This window comes from Peromyscus californicus, unplaced genomic scaffold (assembly GCF_007827085.1).
Source record: "Peromyscus californicus insignis strain IS unplaced genomic scaffold, ASM782708v3 Scaffold_11__1_contigs__length_118956290, whole genome shotgun sequence".
NCBI lineage: Eukaryota > Metazoa > Chordata > Mammalia > Rodentia > Cricetidae > Peromyscus > Peromyscus californicus.
The window spans coordinates 68,450,861-68,471,943 of record NW_026294402.1 but is presented as its reverse complement, the minus strand read 5'-3'; the positions used below and the strand labels follow the sequence as shown (position 1 = coordinate 68,471,943).

Sequence of the window (21,083 nt, the reverse complement as noted above, 5' to 3'; positions counted from 1 at the left end):
ATGCCACAGCCAGGAGGGACAGGTGTTCTATTCTGTCTTCCACAGCCATTCACTTCATTATTTCATCACCTTCAATTGTTCATCGCTGCCCTAACATACCATAAACCGATATAACCAGCAGTAAAAATCGTGATTCTTGTCACCTTTATTGTGTTTATTTCTTGTGTCTCTGCAGCTAAAAGCACAGCTCTCACCTTAAAGCAGGGGTTCTCAGCCTGTGGGTCATGACCCTTTCACAGGGGTCTCATCAGATATCTTGCGTATCAGATATCTACATTATGATTCATAACAGCAGCAAAATTATAGTCACAAAGTAGCAACAAAAATAATTTTATGGTTGGGGGTCACCACACCATGAGGAAATGTACTACAGGGTTGCAGCGTTAGGAAGGCTGAGAAGCACTGCATTAAAAGGAATAAGAGATAGTTTATTCTAGAGCAAAGCTGAGTGATTGTGGTACAGAAACATAGATCTAGGTTACCCCAAATTCCATGTTCCAACCTGGAAGCAGTTCCATGAAGTTTGGTAGTTTTACAGAACAAAGAAAATCATAAAAGAAGGCAAGTTTAAAATACATTGGTGGGTATATCAGAGAAGCAGGCGATACAGCAAAGTGAGGGAAGGTTTTCAGCAGGCCTCAGATGATGACATTCTTAGCTTCCGGGTTGGTGGATGCCAGTGGTCTGCTAAGTTAATAGATTCCAAAAAGTTTTTATCTTTTAGACACAAAGATGGACAAAGATTGGCTATTCAGAGGGCTAAAGCTAGCCCAGATAAGGTAATTAGCCTCTGGACCGGCAATATTCCAACCGCTCTACATCACTGCAGTCCTACCCAGCTAATCAGTCTGTGCAGACATGGATTTTTCTCCAGGAATTTTTGTTGACAACTGACACCTAATAAGTAGACATAATACTTAGGGAGTGGTGAGTTTTGACGCCTGTATCAATTTCAGTGATCAAGTTGCAATACTTAGCACATTGAATGTGCTGAACATTGATCATTTCTCTGTGGATAGTCCAGTCAAATCCTTTCCTTCACTATTATTCTGAATTGTGTCACAGAACACTATAGATTAGTGTAGCTTCTCAGCTACATATTAGTGTTACTATCTAACTGTTACAGTGACCCATTGCCTGACCTCTGCCCTCCTGCCTCCCTTTCCCCCACCTTCAGTTCTTCCCAATCAGTCTTCTCTTCCCCTGCACGTCAGAGTAGCCCTCAGTCAGACATCCCACGTGTATGATTCATGGGACACTCTGCCTCCATCACTTGATGTTTAGAATCACAACTGTAATGCTGTGATGGAGGTAGACAGAGTGTATAAACAAAGGGAATCTGGCAAAGGGCTGTGTTTGAAGAAGAAAATCTAGACAGAACATGGCCCATTTCTTCTGTCCCTGACTCATTCTGGATTTGTACAGCCCCACAGCTAGTCCACAGACGCAGGTAGGAAGCTCTAAGCCCCTTTCCAGCCACATTGTTTGGAGGTGTGTGCTTTACAACAGCATTTTCAGATAGGAATCTCTTCAGACAACAAGTGTCTTTAATTTTTTCCCAGCCCAGTCAGAGTTTCGCCTCCTTCCTCCCCTCCAAGTCCCTCTCCCCAACCTCCTCTCTCCCCACCCCATCCACTCCTCCTCCTTTCTCTTCAGAAAAGCTCAGTCCTCCTATGTATACCAGACAGCCAGGGCATGTCAAGTTACATTAAGACAGAAAGGGTCCCAAGAGCAGGCAACAGAGTCAGAGACAACCCCTGTTCCCACTGTTAGGAGTCCCACAAGATGACTAAGCTGCACATCTGTAAGGTACATGCAGAGGGCCTTGGTCAGTGTCAGGCAAGTTCTCTGGTTGGAGGTTCAGTCCCTGTGAGCCCCTATGAGCCCAGGTTAGTTGATTCTGTGGGTTTTCTTGTAGTACCCTTGGCCCCATCTGGCTCCCACAATTGTCCTTCCCCTTTTTCCACAAGATTCCCTGAGATCTGCCTAATGTTTGGCTGTGGTCTCTGCATTGGCTTCCGTCAGTTGTTAGGTGAAGCCTGTCTGATGACAACTGTGCTAGGGGACAAGTTTCTAAGGGGCTTCTTGTTGATCGCCTTGCAGCTCCAACAGCATGGTCCTTTAACCGAGCCTCGGGTTTCCCACCTGGAATAGAAGGAATTTGGACTATGTTGCTAGCCACCCACAAAGCTGAGGGGTAGTACGGTTAGTGTGTGTGGCGTAGGAGGAGAGGGAAGAAGTGTGAGACTAAGAGGAAGACTGTTGAGTCGTACAGATAGGGATATAACTCAAAGATTAACAGCACAGAAACGTGGAAACAGACCCCAAAGTGTGCTATGTGTTCACCAACTTGAAACTGTAAAGGAAATCCAAGAGATGAAGCCTTTCCCCTTCAGCTGTCAAAGCTGAAGGAAGTACCTTACTATATCTAAAGACATTAGTTGATCTGTAGTACCATGACGGTGGGTTCTACTATATTCATTATCTAGTTAGGGTTAGAGACAGCCACAGAAGCTCTTCAACTTTCTGAAACCAAAGTTGAAGCCATGAATCTCTGCACAGCAACTGATACTTCTAACACAGCATCCATGCCCTTCTGGGTGGGATAAGGAACATGTGGCAGTCTGCCTCTGCATGTGATCATGTGAGCTCTTGAGGGGAGGGGGGCTCTCCAGAAAGGAACAAGAATAATACTGAAAACAGAGCTCCAATATTGGGGATGCAGATTTTGTGATTAATTATTTACAGTACAGACCACATCTCTTGATTTATGACAGCATACCACAATATCCCATGGGATGCTGTCATTCTACAAGGAGATTGCCCTACTGCCAGATTCTCCATGAAATTTTCACTGATTTCCCAGTTGTATCTTAGGCTGAACTAGGCCTCCTGGAGTGAATGGGCTCCGAAAAATGGAACAGCTGGAGAGAATCAGCTTTTTTAAAACAAAGAACCAGAGCCAGAAAAAATTGTGAGAAATTGCTGGAAGCCCTTCCTTGTTGAAAGTCAACTCGAGGGGGTCAGCAAATGCTAAATCAAGCTCGAGTTTATTGAATCAATTCTAGGAATAACCCATTAGGGTATGGAGAGAAAAATCAGAAAAACGATACCAACTTGTAAATTAGATGAGAAAAACTGCTAAGTCAGGAATTCAAGAGGACAAGCAAGGTAGAGAAGATGTTTCAGAGACATGATTGGTCATATCTTGGTATCCAAGCATAATTGGAAGAAGACTATAGAAGTCAAACATGACATCTGCATTTTACCAAATCAGTGAAAACAAGAAGAAATAAATTAAGCCAGAAAAGATCATGAGTTCCATATTTCTGTTCTCTGATGGAAGTACACGTGGATCCTCAGAAGGAAAACTCTACTAGGCACTTAGGAAACTAGACGAGATGTCCAGGCATGCTGCTGACGATGGAGAGGAGAGAACAGGGTCATTAGCACAGGAGTGGTAGTTGGAGCTATAGACTTGAATGTGGTTGCTCAGGGCAAAGTAGAATGCAAAACAGAAGGGGAAAATTAAAGGGGACTAATAGTTAAAGGGTACATAGAGGACTTGAAATCAATAGGAAAAAAGACAAGCCATGGGAAATAGACAAGCAAGGAAATAAATTCTTGAGAGATAAACCACAATATGAATGCAGGCTGAGCAAGATAAATAAGGTCACCAGATTTGACAGTGAAGGGATCATGGTGACCTACATTGTACACTGCAGTGGAGTGTCCAGAGCAGACACCGTGCTGCAGAGGGCCGATGGGTGTTTCAAAGATGCAGATATGGCATGCACTTCCAGGCTTATGATGTGAGCAGTTTGGAGGTCAAGGAGAGGAAAGGGAGTGGGTGGTCAGAGGTTGGTGGGAAGGTTCTTTCAGATAAGCTTGGCTTTTCTTCCAGTATTCTGCTTTTCTGTATGTGAACATCATCAGAGTGTATTTATAGAACGGGGAAGTAAAATTAATAATAGAGTGACTCAATATGAAGCAAAAAGAGTGGTTAAAGGAACAAGACCCAGAGGGAGGGAACAAGTCCTCAAGTGAACAGAAGGCTTCTAGGAAGGGAGGCTTCAGTTTTCATAGAAACAGTGGTAGACTTTGTATAGCAAAATGTTTAAATAAAACTGTAAAAAGAGCCAATGCAAAAAATAGTGAACGGTTTTATGCAGTTGTACTAAAGGATTTGATGCAAAAATATTAAGGGTTTTAATTTTATAATATTGAAGAATTTACCACTAGCCAAATCCTGTCCTCATTTTCTAGGGACAAGGCAGACAACATGGCCTTCCCTCCTCAGCTGCACCTCTGAGGATGAGTCCTCATAGCACCCTAAGACTAAGACAGGGTTCTAAACACAAAGCAGGGCAGCCTAGAGGCCTGTGGGAAAGAAAGGAAGCAGGCAGCAGCACACTGGGAAGTAAATGGCATACCGAAGAGCTTTAGTTCTTCCATGGCATCTGTTTGACAGGTGAACTGAATGAGTACCAAAAGTATTTCAATATTTGTTTGCAGCCGACTGGTTGTAACTCCAGCAAGACCTTCATGATCAGTTTAACTACCAGTGCTTGAAAGAGGGTGACAGAGCATATCTCCTGATTAGATCCACAAAGAGAGAATCAGTGCTAGGAAAAAAAAAGCAGAAATGCATGCAGAGTTGGTATGGTAACTGAATTTTGAACCAATGTCAGAGTATAATTTGACATGGTCTGGCAAGAAGTCAGGTATTTGAAATCAAGAGTAACCTGATAAGTCAGAATATGTTGTTGCTGATGAATAAGAGATTTGATTTCAGAAGCAAAAGTATATTATTAACAGTAAATGCATCCTTAGAGAATCACGCTGGCCATCAGGATGACCCCTATGTTGGTTCTTTGTGTCTTCTCCAGTCCCCTTTTCAGGTACTTGGTACATGCAAGTCTTAGAGGACACTGGAAAAGATGCATTGAGTTGCATAGTAAGCTAAACGTCTATAGAAAAGACAGCAAAAGACTTTTGAATACACAGTAACAGGGAAAAGTACAGTAAGTGCTAGAGCTGCTGAGTACCTCTGGGAAGGAATGTTTGGGGGAAGGTTTGCAAGAGGAAATAAGAAATAATTTGTATTTTAAAGAAAAAATGAAAGGCCAGATGTGATGGTACATGGCTTTAACCCCAGCACTTAGGAGGCAGAGACAGGAGGATCTTTGTGAATTCAAGGCTGGCAGATCTACATAGCAAGTTTCAGGATGGCCCAGGCTATGGAAAGAGACCCTGTCTCAAAAGAAACGAAAGGAAAAGAAAAGGGGAGAAAAAGAGCCTATAGAAAAGAATGTAAATGAAAGCTTGCCTACTAACAATCTTCTTTGTAAGACTTTTTTTAGTGTGTGTGTGTGTGTGTGTGTGTGTGTGTGTGTGTGTGTGTGTGTGTGACTGTATGTATGTATGTAAGTAGAGTGTCCATAGAAGCCATAAGAAGGTGCTAGATCAACTGGACCTTGAATTATAGGCAGTTGTGAGGTAAGGATGTGGGTGCTCAGAACCAGACTCTGGTCCCCTGGGAGAGAAGCAAGTATTCTCAACTGTTGAACCATCTCTCCAAGCCCCTGCTAGCTATCTTAGATACATTCATTTCAAAATCATGTCTCAGTGATCTAAACTACCTCAATGATGTACAATGTCAGTTACTATCTACATAGGACTAGAGTTTATTCTGCACATTAGGACCAGGTTTTACCAGGCTAGATTTGGAGATTCCTACATCTTCTTATAAAGTACATATGAAATATGTTTTGGAGCTTTAATATAAATTGAGAACTTGATTCATCATTCATAAACTGTTTTTCAGTATACTCCTCTTTGCATAGATGCTTAATTTACATAACCAGCCAATTAAACTCAAATACATACACAAAGTTAGTTACTAATTTATTAATTTATTATCAGTAACCTTCTAGGGTTATTTTAAACTTCTAACAATAATTTTAAATAACAATAAAAATCAAGTTTGCTTTCATCTTTTACCACTCATATAACCAGGTTAATGTGGAAGGATTTATGAAAATATTGCATAGCTTTTTACCTTTGCAAAGTAGCCAATAATTTTAAAAATAATCTATTGATAATTTAGGCAATGAGTTCTAAAACACTAGCCTATAATTTCTTAAAACTGCACAGAGTTTTTAAAGAATGAGAAAAGTTTCCTAAATTTTTGCATATTGAAAAATGCAGAACATAAGACTAAAGAGATAGTTGGGTAGTTGTTAAGAGCACTTGCTACTCATCCAAGATGACCCACGGTTGGTTCCCAGCACTCGTTTCAGGCAGCTCACAATAACCTGCAGCTCCTACTCCATGGGATCGAATGTCCTCTTCTGGCCACCCTGAGCACCTGCAACTCACTGGACACGTGTGCATACACATACACACAATAAAAATTTTTCTAAAATGCAGAATAGTAACTTTCTTACTCCCAATTATCTTAACATTAGATAAATATATTTATATTCATATTCCTAACATTGCAAAAAGCATATGTGTATTGGAATTGGCCTCAGAATTGCTTTGCTTGATCTGATGACGGTATTTGGATTGGATAATAATGGAAAAGAAAAATCTTCTTTTAGGCTTATTTTGTTTCCTTTAGTCTTGTCACATGGAAGAAGGCTTTTATCCATACTTATGTAAAAATACACATCTATCAAAAATTCAAAGTATCATTCAGTATTTAAATTGTTGTAGTCTGGCAGTTTTGATTTTTATATACTAACCAATTATTTGATAAAGACATGTCTGTTCACAAATTCCTAAAGTAAATTAACAGATAAATGTCATAATTTCCTCAGAGCGGCCCATGGAACCATCTGGTATGACTTTCAAAGTATTGCCTTAACAACAGAACAAAACTACCTCAATGTATGTGTCACACTAATAAGAAAACCAAACATACATTTTAAGTAAGAAGCAAGCCCACCCTGTCTCTTGATGCAAAGCCTTTCCTTAGATGTGGTGAGCATGTAGGTGGGAGCTGCCCTCATTGTATTTATAGGAGTGGGGAGCCTGGGGAAAAACAAATGTGAGTATTTTTCTCCCTACAACTTTATCCAAACAAGGGCAGAAAAAAGTTAGTGTTAAAGCCACTGTAAAGAAAATAGAGTGAGAACGTCCAGCCTACATGTTTCCCTGGGGCAGAAAGGGCAGTCTACCTGTGTCTCCTTTGTTGAAGGTTAGAAGTTAGAATAGTTTAGACTAACTGAGTTTAAGTGGGAATCAATGCAGAAGAATTTTGGTTCTGTAGAGGGGAAGAAACCAACAGTCCTGACAGTTGCCTGGATCCAAGCTGAACTTGACATCAAGGACGGCTTTGATAGAATTGGCAAAGTTGTATATGACAGATACATATTTTTTTTTAGTTCCAACGTGTTGTATTTGGTCATGTCCATACAATCTAGAGCTACCCAGATGTGGAGGTGTATAATGAATACTTTTTGCAGGGCTAGGGAGATAACCTAGTAGATAAGTGTAAGAATGGGGACCTGAGTTCAGGTCCCCAGAACCTATGTAAAAAGCTGTGTGTGTATCTAGGATCTCAGCCCTGGGGAGGTGGAAGCAGGAGGATCTCCGGGACTTGCTGGGCAAGTAGTCTAGCCAAACTGCTGAGATCCAGATTCAGTCAGAGACCATGTATCAGAAAATGAGGTAGAGAGCAATTGAAGAAGACAGTCAATGTCAATCTCTAGGCTCTACATAAATGTATATTCTGTATGCACAGCCTCTCACACATGTGCACATGCATACACACACATACACACATACACACATACACACACACACACACACACACACACACACACACACACACACACACACTCTATTCTTGCTAGCAGTTTCTTTTAAAAAAATGCCTTTGGAATACTGCAAGTTATCACGTTCTGGGGAAGATTCTTGCATACTTACAAAGACACTTCTTTGGATAAGATCCTAGGAGTTTATGTTACATTCATTTGATACACTTCCTAGATCTTTGGTTTATATGTCATGGATTTATTTGTTTCACTTTGAGAAATTGGCTCCATCCCAACCTCTTTTCATTAGAAGACCAATTTGTCAAAGAACTACACATACTAATGAGAAGAAACTTAATTTCTGAAGGCTCAAAGGAAGGAAGATTGACATTTCAATTTCAGAGACTGTGACACATTATCCTTTACATGAATTTGTCTCTGCTTAATGGTGTACATCTGTTAGAAGGTTTTGTTTACAATTCAACTATACTTTTAATTTGTAAAAACACAACCAATGGGATAAACTTCTCTAGATGATACATTTCATGTTGATCTTTTGATGTCATTGCAAAAATTAATTCTTAAAAATAAAGTGCAGATCTTTGAATCTTACCCCACCCAGGTTACACAGGATACCCTGAAAGAAAAGTCAGACCAATGGTCTCCAGACAAACACAAGGGCTTAGGGGATTGGCTTGTCCTATGGCTTGAAATTCTAAAGTTGAAAAAATATACAGAAACACTCCAGTAATACGTGGTGCAACACAGGCTTAGCAGCCCTCAAGTCTCAAATACAAAATGCTCCAAATGTGGAGGCCGTGTGTGTGTGTGTGTGCGTGTGTGTGTATGTGTGTCTGTGTCTGTGTCTGTGTCTGTGTGTGTCTCCTATTGGTTCTCAAAAAGTTTTACATTTGAAGCATCTCAGATTTCAGGTTTAAACAACAATTGTGAAGTGAGCAAACTCTAGGCTAAGACTCCAAAATCAGAAAACCTCTGAAATCTGAAATATTTTTTGGCCCCTGGTATTTCAGATTAGAGATACTCAGCCTATTCTCAAAAGTTAACTTTTTATTGAATGTTACTTTAATGTACCTATTTATTTACAGCTGTATTGAAGACTGAAATACATTTTGAATCAAAGCATATTTTCACCTAGCATATACAATGTATTAGGTTTCACAAATTATGAAATTATCATGTTCTGGGGAATACTGTTGCCATGCTTTGCATCCCATCACGGTAACCAAGAACAGCTTTGCCTCTAGCTTTTACCTCATTCAGCATGTTATGCGAATCAATCAATATTCTCTTCTATGAGAATCCTTACTGGTTTCTTCAGTTTCCTAAGCCTTTGCATTTTAAGGGGAAAAAATGGAGAGAAAAACAGTATGTCTCTATTGTTGTTTGGGGTTGCCATATTGCAAGCACAATGCTTCTAAGAGAAGTAGGTATGAGCTTCTTTCTTAAAACTCCCAAGTGATGTCATTTGTGGTCTCTCTGCAGCTAGACCCTGAAGCCAGCACTATTCTAAAAGAACTTCAAATTAAACTCAACGGGGTTCTGGATGAGCTCAGCGTCACTTACGGAGAAAGGTAAGCAGCCTAATTAGTTGTCTGACTATATCAGGTTTCATCTGTAATGATCACTCATTTTGCTTCAGGACTCGGTCTAGGCATCACCTCCTCTAAAAAGTCTTTTGTGACCTCAGAATCCAAGAGCGATGCCTTGCTGACTGATGTCTGTGCATCCTTCACTTTGGTAGAGCTCGCCACACCTGGCCCCAGGCTTTGATGTACTCATTTATTTCCCTCACTTTTCTCTAAGGGCAGAAATCTTAGTTCATAACCATTCGTAGTGACACTGTGCTCTAGAGAGCAGGGATTTGTGGAGACAAAGGCCAGATGGAGGAAAGAGGGGAAACATACATAAGAAGCATGCATTCTGCTCAAGCCTTGCCTGTCACAGTCCTCAGAAGAGTGATACCCAGCTCCATGCCAGATTACATTAGCACTACTTAGGGTTCATGGTCCCAACTACCTTATGAACAAAAGCTTAGAAACTATGAGCACCTATATTTTTGAAAGTCAACTTGCCTCATCTATGGCATGTTTCTAAAGAATGAGAACTTACCTAGATGAACTTTATTCTACACCTCTATGAGAGAGCAATCATTTTACCATCAATTATTAAAATGGGTGTAAATTAAATATATCTTTGAAGAGGTTCATTAACTTAATATAAAATTTGTTTTAAATATTAGTTCAATAAATGTTTGCTTATCAGTTTAAACTATGCATTCAGTTTCTCAATGGGGCTATAAAATTATCCTTAGGACAAAAGCTTCCTATTTGAATACTCCTCATCTTCTATTGGGTTCCAGAAAGATAAATGATTTATAAACATTTGATGATTACTAAGGCCGTATGTAATGAGAAAGACCGAAGGGACTCTGGAAGCACCGTATCTCTCAATATCAGGATGAAGCACAGTAAAGCCCCACACTTAGAGTTCCCTTGATTATCACAGGCATATTCTCAGTTCCTTTAAGCTGAACAGTGTTGTCTTGATGGAGTCTTTCCCTCAGCTCTGCCTTGAGTTCAGCATATTGCATCTGTGCTGTGTTGCTAGTGACCTTCACGAGCCTGCTGACTCAGCCTGACTGTTCATCAGCAAGATGGAGGCTCTCTCTACCTTGAGTTTGAATGGCAGGAGTTGTTTTGGAGATGTGGGGCTCGGTTCCTCTGACTTGAGGTGACAGTGATGGGGCTTTGGCTTGGCCCTGTCAGGCTTGCCTCCATTCCAGTTGCGAATTAATGTCTTAACCAAATAAAAATGTTAAAGAATAAAAAATGCAAAGGAAAAAAAAGAGGTTGCCTTCAGTTACAAAAGGCAGCAAGAAATTACTTAGCAAAGTTTGAGGAAGGAAAAAGGAGTCTAATAAAGTGAGACCGGCTCATAACTTTATTGGAAATAAGGTAGCTAAACAGAGCAGAAACTAATGTTTTACTCTTACATTCGTTTCTGTAAATTGTCTAAATCCTCTTGATGAGAAATTTTTGAATTTGTGTTTAAAGAGAGAGGAAGGCTGAATATATTAGTGAGATTTATCATCCCATTGATGCTCCAAAGACTCAATTATGTACTCAGATTTGGAAAAAAAACAAGACAAACTTTGGCTATGAGGGAAAGATTGGTGTTAGCAGGGCTGTAGAAGTACATTATTTTTACAAGATTACGTTTGAGGACAGTTTATTAGAGTTTAAAGAAAAACCCCAGGGAAGGCAAGCTGGAAATCCCAGCAGCTGCCTGGAGAAGGTATAGAAACATGGAAGTCAGCCATGTGGTAGGACGCATAAGGAAGCCCAAAGTGTTAGGGAAGCGTGCTTAGAGCAGAGACAGGAAGAAGAAAGGGAAAAGTTGTGCTTTTCTGGGTAATTACTTGGGAAACTGAAGCTACACTGCTGAAGCCTCACAAGCTACTGTGTGGGAAATGCTGCTTGTGAAGGAAACTAAACTGTCAGTTATTATTCATCCTGTCTCATTAGCATGGCTTCCTGTGAGCTCACCTTCCTCAGGGGTGGTCTCACCTTCCTGGGGATGGACTCACCTTCCTCAGGGGTGGTCTCACCTTCCTGGGGATGATCTCACCTTCTTTAGGGGTGGTCTCACCTTCCTGGGGATGATCTCACCTTCCTTAGGGGTGGTCTCACCTTCCTGGGGGTGATCTCACCTTCCTCAGGAATGGTCTCGCTTTCCTTGGGGCTGGAGGGTAGGGTGGACTCACCTTCCTCAGGGGTGGTCTCACCTCCCTGACAGTGGTCCTTTAAGCCAAATCAGGGACCCTGCCTGCCCAACTAGAATGTTAGATCTCTACCCAGGCAGGAAATTTCTTCCCCTTGACCAGAATAAAATGGGTTTTTTTTTCCCTTAATGAGTCTTTACAGCTACTGTGTCATCCCCTGAAACAGAATATCATATATTTTTATCCTACATAACCGAAACTCACAGCTTCCCAGGACCAATCTTTCCTTATTTTAAAAATATCAGATCAAATTGAGTTTCACTAAGGTCATTTATGTTCTTGAAGTAAACAGGCTACCCATCCTGCTTGCCTTGTAAGAAGAACAATTATTCTATGCTGTTGCTATGATACATCACACACAGGCGGGTGGGAAGTCCATGGCAAGCAGCATGATCATGTCACAAAGTCAGTCTGGAGAACTACGAGAGCCTGGTCCTTTTTCCTCTCGGGAACTGAGGCTGGAGCCTTACAAATAAGTGAGGAACTCAGTCCAAAAGCCAACTGCAGCTCATGTCATTAACAATTTTAGGCCGTTCTCAGTACCTTCCACTGTTAGGTTGGCTTTGTGATAAAGCCAAGATGGAGGCAAACCCCAGTCAGAAGAAGCCTTTCATGGGCTCATGGCATGTTTCCAGATCACCTGCCTCCTCTACAGACCAAGTGACTTCGTGTCAGTGATAAATGGTCTAAAAGGTTCAAACTTGTGCCCCTTAAATTTCTGCTTATACTCATATTGCCCATTTATTTCTTTACTGGAACTGTTAGTGCCAGAAGCTGGCTGGATTAGGTGTAAATAATTCAAGGCTGTTTCTTGGGAATTCTTGTGGGGAGGGGGGTGTTTGGTTCCTTGGGTGCCCAAGAAGACTGCTGTTATTATTCATTAGTTCTATTTTTAGTCAAGCTGGTGAACAATGTCTTTTCCAAACAAAAATGAATAGATAAAGAGAAGACCTGGTAGGTAAATTCACTAAGAATGGGTACAGAAGAGTTTTCAAATGAAATTATGGTTTGGTTTATGATAGACTCATGCAAAAGTAGAATGTCTTTGTTCATCCACACCATGAACTCTTCCTTCAGATGCCCAATCTCACAGCCTGGCTGCTGAATAAGTTCACAGTCTAAATCTGCCCAGGAACCTGCTTCTCACACATCTGAAACATCAATTCCGTGTGCTTTGCTCAGCCCCATCCCTTCCCTCGCTGTACTGACTTGAGAATCAGGGCAAGGAAAGATAATTACTTTAGAGGTGGCTACAGCCAGAAGGATCATTGATGGGGCTGTGGGCAGGCAATCAAGTAGGCATTTCTAATATTGCTTGTATTCTATCATTATCATTATCTCAAATATCTGTGACTATTCCCCTAGGATATATACATGGCCTTAAAGATCTATGCCTGCCCTGTTTCTTCCCCCTTCCTTGTAGATCCCAAAGGCCAACAACAGATCTAGCCACATGAAAGCTAATTGGTGGGGGTTTTGAATTGATCAAGATGAGAGCCTGAGGAGGTTATTCCGATGTAATATAAACAGGCACTAAAGGAGCCACATCCATAGTGAGCAGGATCCAAATACAGATGTCAGCTATGGGATGGTGCCACAAATAGTAAAGATGCCCAAAGAGAAGCCTGGACCCAAAGACAAATAAGGACTAGCATAATGGTGGACATAGACCCTGACCTTGAGATATTTAGAGTTACAAACCAAGTGTTTATAAACCCAGTACTAGAAGGTCAGGAAAAGAAAAATATACACAAATTATCTAATTTTAAATCTACTGAATGCTTACTATCTTTAGTAAAACCAAAACTTTAAAAAAAATGATATACTTCATAGCAGACTAAAGTATTTCCACATTGCTAAAATGAAGGGAAGGTTTCATGTGCTGTGGGGACAAGTAGTACCTATGTTGTTCATTTGTGTGCTCTGAACACTTGAAACCATGATTGACACATAGTATGCATTTATCAAATATTTCTAAATATGTGTGCTTAAAAACCACAGGTACTCCATGTAACTCAGACAGCAAGCAATATAGAGCAAAGCTACAAACCTCTATACAAAATGTGAGGAATTGTTGCATTTGTAACCTCTCAGATAACATGATCTGTGTTATCATTCTGTCAGGGGAGAAGAATGGGACTGGCTTGATTTTGATGTTGAGGCCCTTGTCCTCCCACCAACCCTCCACCCCGGCCCTCCTCATTACCACCCAGTAATTGAGCATTTCCCAAGCTTTTGTCTCCTAAGTGATTTTTTTCCACACCTCAATGTATTTGTATTCCAATTATCCCTATTGGTAGAAGCATCTTAGTAATGAATCACAAGCTTAGCCACCATTATAAATTCCCCCTTGACCATCTCAGGTGGAGGCCACCAGCATTGATGCTGGAGATCTAGGGAATGAATAGAAACTGTACAGTAAAAAGGTGACTCTTCTGGGCTGTTTCAAGCCTTAGTGAGGAGAAAAGAGGCAAGCAGCAGGAGATACTCCAGGGGTACATTCAACCAATACTCGCTTCTTAACAGCTCTGTTGGGGTGTCATTGACATACAAAACCTGTATACATTCAAGGCACACAACTTGATATTTCTGCATATGTAGAATTATGAAGCCATCACCACCTTCTGCCTAACTCACATGTCTGTCACATCTTCAGGGATGCCGTTTGTGTCGAAAACCCAATTTAAGATCTCTTCTCATATTTTTGTCTGTATAATACAATATTTTAAATTATTGTCCCAATGCCTCCTGAACCAACTACTTTGTGCCAGGCATAGCAATTTGTGCCATCATGTGTGGCTAGGTTCTTGCTCTGTAAGAATTTGTATTTAGTAAGAATAATAGGTAGTAAATAGATAACTGAGTGCATACTATGTGTTAAGTAATGGGCAATACAATAAAGAAAAACATACAGTGTGATTAGGGGCTGGAGACTCCGAGGGCTGTGACTTCAGTTTCAGTGTTCAGGGAAGGACTCTGCAGAGGTGACTACTGGGATGTGCCTCAGGCAAATGGAACACCAGGGACACCATCAGAATTTCCATGGAAGAGGGACCCTAATGGTGACCATAAGATTTCAGGGTTAACTCAGACTCAGGAGTTCCAAGAGCCTCAGGGATGCTATTATGCCTGGACTGCCACAAAGATCAGAGAGTACTGGCAAGTAATGACTCCCTGAAGTCACCCACAAGCCTCTATTGTCCATCGTCATCCTTGAAATGTTTTCAGACTTTTCTCTAACTGACTTTGGAAGATACTGAAAGCTTGTAACATGGGCAGAAAGACCTGGTCTCTCCTGTAAAAGGACCTGTCAGGACTTGGACAGAGTGACGGTTGGTCAAGTCAGCACATTTTGGAGCTTGTGAGTTCTCAGATTTAAGGACACTTTGTGCAAGTTTGTGGTTGTTCAGGTGTTGTTGGAAGGAACCCAGACTTCCACACGGACAGGTTACACACATAGGTTAATGAAGTGGTATGGAGTACAGGCTGTACTCCAGGGCTACACGTGGATTTGAAACTAGATGCAGTCATCAAAAAAAGGGCTCTTGGGCCAGAGATCAAGTTTTTGAGAATCGCAATGTATGATATCTAGATAGAGCAGAGTTCAATTCGAATTCCACATGAATAGTGAGTAATTTTTAATATCATTTTATTCCAAATAGTAGAATGAACACAAAAATATTTACTATCTGAAATTCAACTTTAATGGGCACTTCGTGCTTTTTCTTTAATGACTGTGAGAACCCTAGATAGTAATAATCAGCCAATTGGAAAGGAGTTGCTGGAAAGACTGGAGAAGCAAAGAGGGTTCGGAGTTTATAGAAAGAGGGGGAGGGTGGGTCCCAATACTCACAGTTTCTCTAGAGCAGTCATTTCTCCAAATGCACTGAAGAGCAGAGCTGCTGTCGTAACCGGAGATGGCAGATGAATGAACAGCCAGTTGCATTGACACCCCCACTCCTGAAGAGCATCCCTTTTGTCTGCCTCGCACACTGAGTCTCCAAGTATGTGCTTATCACAACCAAAGGTCTTACCTGGTATCAGCCTGCAAACCTGCAAGCAAACAAGGAAGGAAAACCATCCCGCTTGAAACGGTTCGGTCCCCTCGAAGTAGAATTCAGACTCGGGCAACGTTATCAACTTCTCCTCCAGAGTTTATGTTCTTTATTTCCAGTTTCCAGCTTGTAATTGAAGAGTGTATAAAGCAGATGGGGGTTGAGCTAAATCAAATGAGAGCAAATGGAACCAGCGCAGTGAATAAGAACAGTGCGACGATGGACGCGGAGATTGTCCTGAGACCACTCATGGACTTCTTGGATAAAACGTAAGTTGTCAGCCCACGTTAACCTTTCCTCAGCCCTGAGTTCCTAAATGTGACTGATAAGGCTTTAGGGGTAGTTTTGGTTTTCTCTATATAAGGTGACTTCTGGGGAGATGGCTCAATAAGTAAAATACTTCTCAGACAAGCACGAGGACTAGGATTTGATCCCCACCATTCATATCAAAAAGCCAAAAGAGATGGCTCATGGGTTAAGAGGTCACACTGCTCCTGCAGAGGACCTGAGTTTGGTTCCCAGCACCCACACTGAGAAACTCACAACTGCCTGTAACTCCAGCTCCTGGGATCCTCTTCTGGTCTCTGTAGGAAACTAGGCTCACATGCACACACCCATACATAGATATATGCAGAGGCACATAATTAAAAATAAAATAAATCTTTTTTAAAAAGCAGCCACTGGACATAATGATATATACTTTAAATCCCAGTGCTGGGGATGCAGAGACAGGTGGATCCCTAGGTCTTACCTACCAGTCAGCCTACCATATTTAATGAGCTTCCAGCCAGTGAAAGACTCTGTCTCAAAAACAAAGGTGGGTAGATTCTGAGGAATACATCCTGAGATTGACATCTAGTCTTCCCATGCACTCAACACATGTGCACATGCACCTACACACACACACACACACACACACATACACACATATGCACACATGCACACTCACACACATAGATATATGCATACAAAAAAGAGCAGCACTCTTTTAATTTGTTATTCTTTGTATGAGCAAGAAAAAATGAGAGAAAAGTAGTATTGGTGGCTGAGGGAGCTGCCGTTCTGAAGCAGAGGAAGGCTTCAAATTTCCTGTTCCTCAGATAGTACAATTGTTTTCCATTCTTTGGGCATAAAGACCAAATTGGATTCAGAATATCTGATTTCTCTTGAGAAACCTGCGGGAGAAGAAAATAGCACATGTGTGAATACAGCGACTTCAGCAAAGCCTGACATAATCAATGCCCACCTGTGTCCAACCGATCTCTAATCACTGGAAAGCATTAAAAAGAAAGCCCAAGCCCCCAGTGCCTGTGAAGTTACAGTCGTCTGTCCAGGGAGTGGGTTGGCACGGGGTGTTAACAAAAAGCCTCTGCTTGGTTTGTTGGCTGGTGTGTCTGTTTTGTTTCCTTCCTATCTTATGTTCAAAAGTTCTGATTTAGTAAATTTGCAGTAGGCCCAAGGCAACACTATTTTAAAGTATATTTATAGCCCAGAACCACTTATTTTTAACAACTAGATACACAGTTCTATAAATAGGCATACCAGCTAAACTTCCCTAAGTCAAAGTTCTCAAACCTGAAATAGTCTAGAATCTGAGCCCCAGTTCAAGGTTTCCAGGCTGGGGAGGCAGCTCTATGGCACAGGCTTTTCTACCAGGTATCGGGCCCTGTGTTTGCTCCCTAGCACTGAAGAAAAAGAGATTAGGATTTTGAAGCATTTTGGATTCCTATCATTTTTTTGCCTTATCAATACAAATATTTCAAAACTCCCCCAAATTCAAAATTCAAAGATAGTTGTGCTTGGAGCCATTCCAAATGAGATACGGTTGAGCTTTGCTCAGAACCAGAACTTGGAGTGGACAAGAGAAACAAATATTAACTTTGAATGCATATGAAAGATCCATGCCATATATGGTAGTTCATATCTATTATCTAGTTTATAGTTGTCACAAATAAACAAGAGGATAAAAAATAAAAAGTGAGATCAAGCTAAGCAGGAATGAGTAGGTGATGCCTCTTCTACACATCCATGGCTTCTTCCTTAACTCCATTTCCCTTTGGTGATAATCTGATATAAGGCAGGTGTTCTTGTTGGGTTAATTTCAGTATTTGGTAGAAAAATTAAGTCTCACTCCCTGTTCTCTGTGGGTAAAAATATTGTGGAAGATTGCTCGATGGTGATATAGTGTGCAGGAGATAAATAGGCAGGTGGGTGTATAGGAAAAAAGAAAACAAGGATGGAAATGGAGATGATAAAGGAAAGGAGAAAGGGACTTTCTTCATATGTATTTTTGGTTTCTTAGTGCAGAAGTTTATTATCTGCTAATGTCCCCTTAGAATGTATTTGGCTCTGCAGCTCTTCTCTGACAATACAGAGCTCAGTCCCTACAAACACTAGCACTTGGTTACTGAAGACAATGGTTATAGCCAACAGGCCTGAGCAATCCTGACTCTCTTACTCCTCACGTGAGATTCCTTTACTTTTCAGAAGGCCAATCAATGGTTTGAGTCGTCATTTTTTTCACTAGTAAAACCCTTTGCTTTAATTACTCTGCAACCAAAAGTTATAGAGTATATGGAACATCTAGGTAATTCTGATAATGCCAATAGGCTAGCTGAGTAATTTTTGGATCTATGTTACCATTTATAAAATACAAGAATGGAAAAAGTGAGTTCACTCTTATTTTTAATACACTTAGATGAGTTTATTCTTTTAAAATATTTATTTTGTGTGTATGAGTATTCACCTGCATGTGTGTGTGTGTATATGTACCATGTGCATGCAAGGCCCATGGAAGCCAGAAGAAGACATCAGATCTCCTGGAACTGGAGTTCCAGACAGTTGGGAGCTGCTGTGTAGGTGGTGAAAATCAAACCTTGGGTGCCCTAGAAAAGCCATCAATGCACTTAACCACTGAGCCGCATTTCCATCACCTATTTTACATGCTTAATATTCCCCTTGTCATTATACTGGATTATATCACCCTATGTGGCATTTCTTATCGTTGCTAGCAAGATAAGATTGTGTATAATAAAGTCAGAAAGGAGTTACAACCTTTCAAAATACGTGAGAATTATTTAACAATCATTTAAGAGAGAGATAGTTACATGAAACATGGAAAGTTGAGGGTGTTCTCTGGGCTCATTCAGAATGCGCAACCTTAAAGCCACTGGTTAGAGGATATGTTGAGTAGTTTTATGTCTACTTGACACAAGCTGAAGTCTTCTGAGAGATGGGAATCTCAGTTCAGAAAATGCCTCCCTAAGATTGGGATGTAGGCAAGCCTTAGAACATTTTCTTAGTTAGTGATTGATGTAGGAGGGCCCAAACTATTATGGGTGGTACCATCCCTGGGCTGGTAGTTCTGTATTCTATAAGAAAGCAGGCTGAGCAAGCCATGAGGAACGAACCAGTAAGCAGCACCCTCCATGGCCTCTGCCTCAGCTCCTGCCTCCAGGTTCCTGCCCTGACTTCCTTGAATGATGAACTGTGATGTGAAAGTATAAGCCAAATAAACCCTTTCCTCCCTGGTTGCTTGGGTCATGGTGTTTCGCCACAGTAATAGAAACAGTGGCGAAGACAGAGGAGATATTTCAGAGTGAGACACTGATTCTGCTTTCAAGGCGCTGAGAATTTTGGAAGAGGGAAAAAAAGAAATGTACATAAATACACATAAAAAGGGGCAGAGTGACAGTCTTTTCAGAGTAAGAATTTCATTTGAGCTAGGTCTTTAAGGGTGGGTAGGATCTGAATGAATACAGATGGGAACAGGCACTACAGGAGTAGAGAAACTGGACTGCGTAAGTTTCCGTGAAAAGTAGATCAGCTATATAATGAAAAATCCCTATTGCCGATTGCACACATGGCATTTGAAAACTGTCTGCTTAATTGGTTCTATATCCAACCACTCTAGATAGTTCAAGTCACAAAATCTATGTTTTATGGCTTGTGTTACGAAGTTGGCTATATCTGACTGCATTAAGGAGGCAGTTACTGGATTCCTCCTTTAGTTTCTATTATTTAAAGCAAACAGTGGAGGCCTGAAAGTCTTCTAGGTCATTTTGAGAAAATCCCTGTAGGAATCACATTGTACTAGACTATGCCTCTATAAATAAAACATGTCTTAACATTTCGCTTTCTCTCTGAGATCCAAGCACTTCCTAAAATGGGCTATATGCTCCATTTCCAACTAGCAGAGACCTACAAAGAGCTACAAGCATGCCACTGGTTTCCTTCATTTCTTCTTTGGTTCCAATCTAATCGAGATGAGTTAGCATGCCCAGTATATGAGCTAACCACACAGAACAGCATCAGATCTTCAGCTTAGACATTTTGAGGCTGAAAATTCTAAATCTGTAGCAAAATGGGCTCCCACTGTGCTTAGAGTATCTCTGAAGACGTGCAGTACCCTGTGTGCTTAGTCCCTCGATGTCTACACACTCAGTGCTGACTGGCTGGAGATGCTACCCTCGACACCAGACTCCAAACTCACCCAACAGGGGATGTTTACAAGTTCATTGCATTTCTATATAAAATAGAGCTAGGAGAAATACTTCAATAGGAACATATATTTAGGAATCTCCCTATTTGTATCAATTTTGATCAGTTAATCAAATGTCATTTATTCTTCATTGTCCATGTCTTCTTGTATGGAAAATGTTCAATTCAATTCTGCCCGTAAGAACCATCACCAGTGTTATTTCTGAGCCCAAAAGCACTATGGGAAGTCAAGGGGCTGCCATAAAATGTATGCCCCATGTCAGCCGTCACTGTGTCAGGGTCAAATCACCGCCACTAAAGGGGTCTCATTGAGCCCAGAATCATAGGGTAGGATATTTTCATTACTGTCTCCCTCTTCTCCGGGCCTTCATACATGAGGACATTCATGATGGGTGGTACATGATGCTGAAAGATGCACCTGACTTAGAAAACCCAGCCCAACTATGTCTGACTCACTAGCTTCCCTGCTTTGGACACATCTCTAAATCTCTCTGAGCGTGTGTTTTATTTCTAAAATGAGCACAATCAGCTATAAACTATGTACAGATTAGTCTCATAGAAAAGGGTATATACAGCATTACACAAATACCAGGAAGTGATACTCCTAATCTCACATAAGGAAAGCTTGAAGACACAACTTGCCTGTTTGTGTCAGCAAACTCAGGATCCTGGATGAATTGAAAGACTTGTGTGTCACATTGTCATATTGGCTCACAGCCCAGGAATGGCAGCAGCAAATCCTGGTGAGGACATGGGAGAAGGGAACCCTTATGCCACATTGCTGGTGGGAGTACAGATTATCTGAAAATAAGTATAGGAAGTTCTTCAAAACATAAAAAGAAAAAAGAAAAGGATTTGCATGTGATCCAGCTATGCCAGTTTCAGAACATACCTGAGAGATTCCTAGTCAGCATGCCAGAGGGACATGTAGGTATCCGTATTTGTTATAGCACCATCCATCAC

General features: G+C 41.0%; 1 protein-coding gene across 1 annotated transcript in view; it reads left to right on the top strand.

The window, feature by feature from the left end:
* Unc13c (unc-13 homolog C) overlaps positions 1–21,083 on the top strand; it is a 413,338-nt gene that overhangs the window by 334,901 nt on the left and 57,354 nt on the right. The window contains exons 24-25 of the mRNA XM_052714363.1: positions 9,267–9,355; positions 15,740–15,889. Of these exons, the coding sequence (XP_052570323.1) occupies positions 9,267–9,355; positions 15,740–15,889 (239 nt within the window). The remainder of the gene's footprint in view (positions 1–9,266; positions 9,356–15,739; positions 15,890–21,083) is intronic.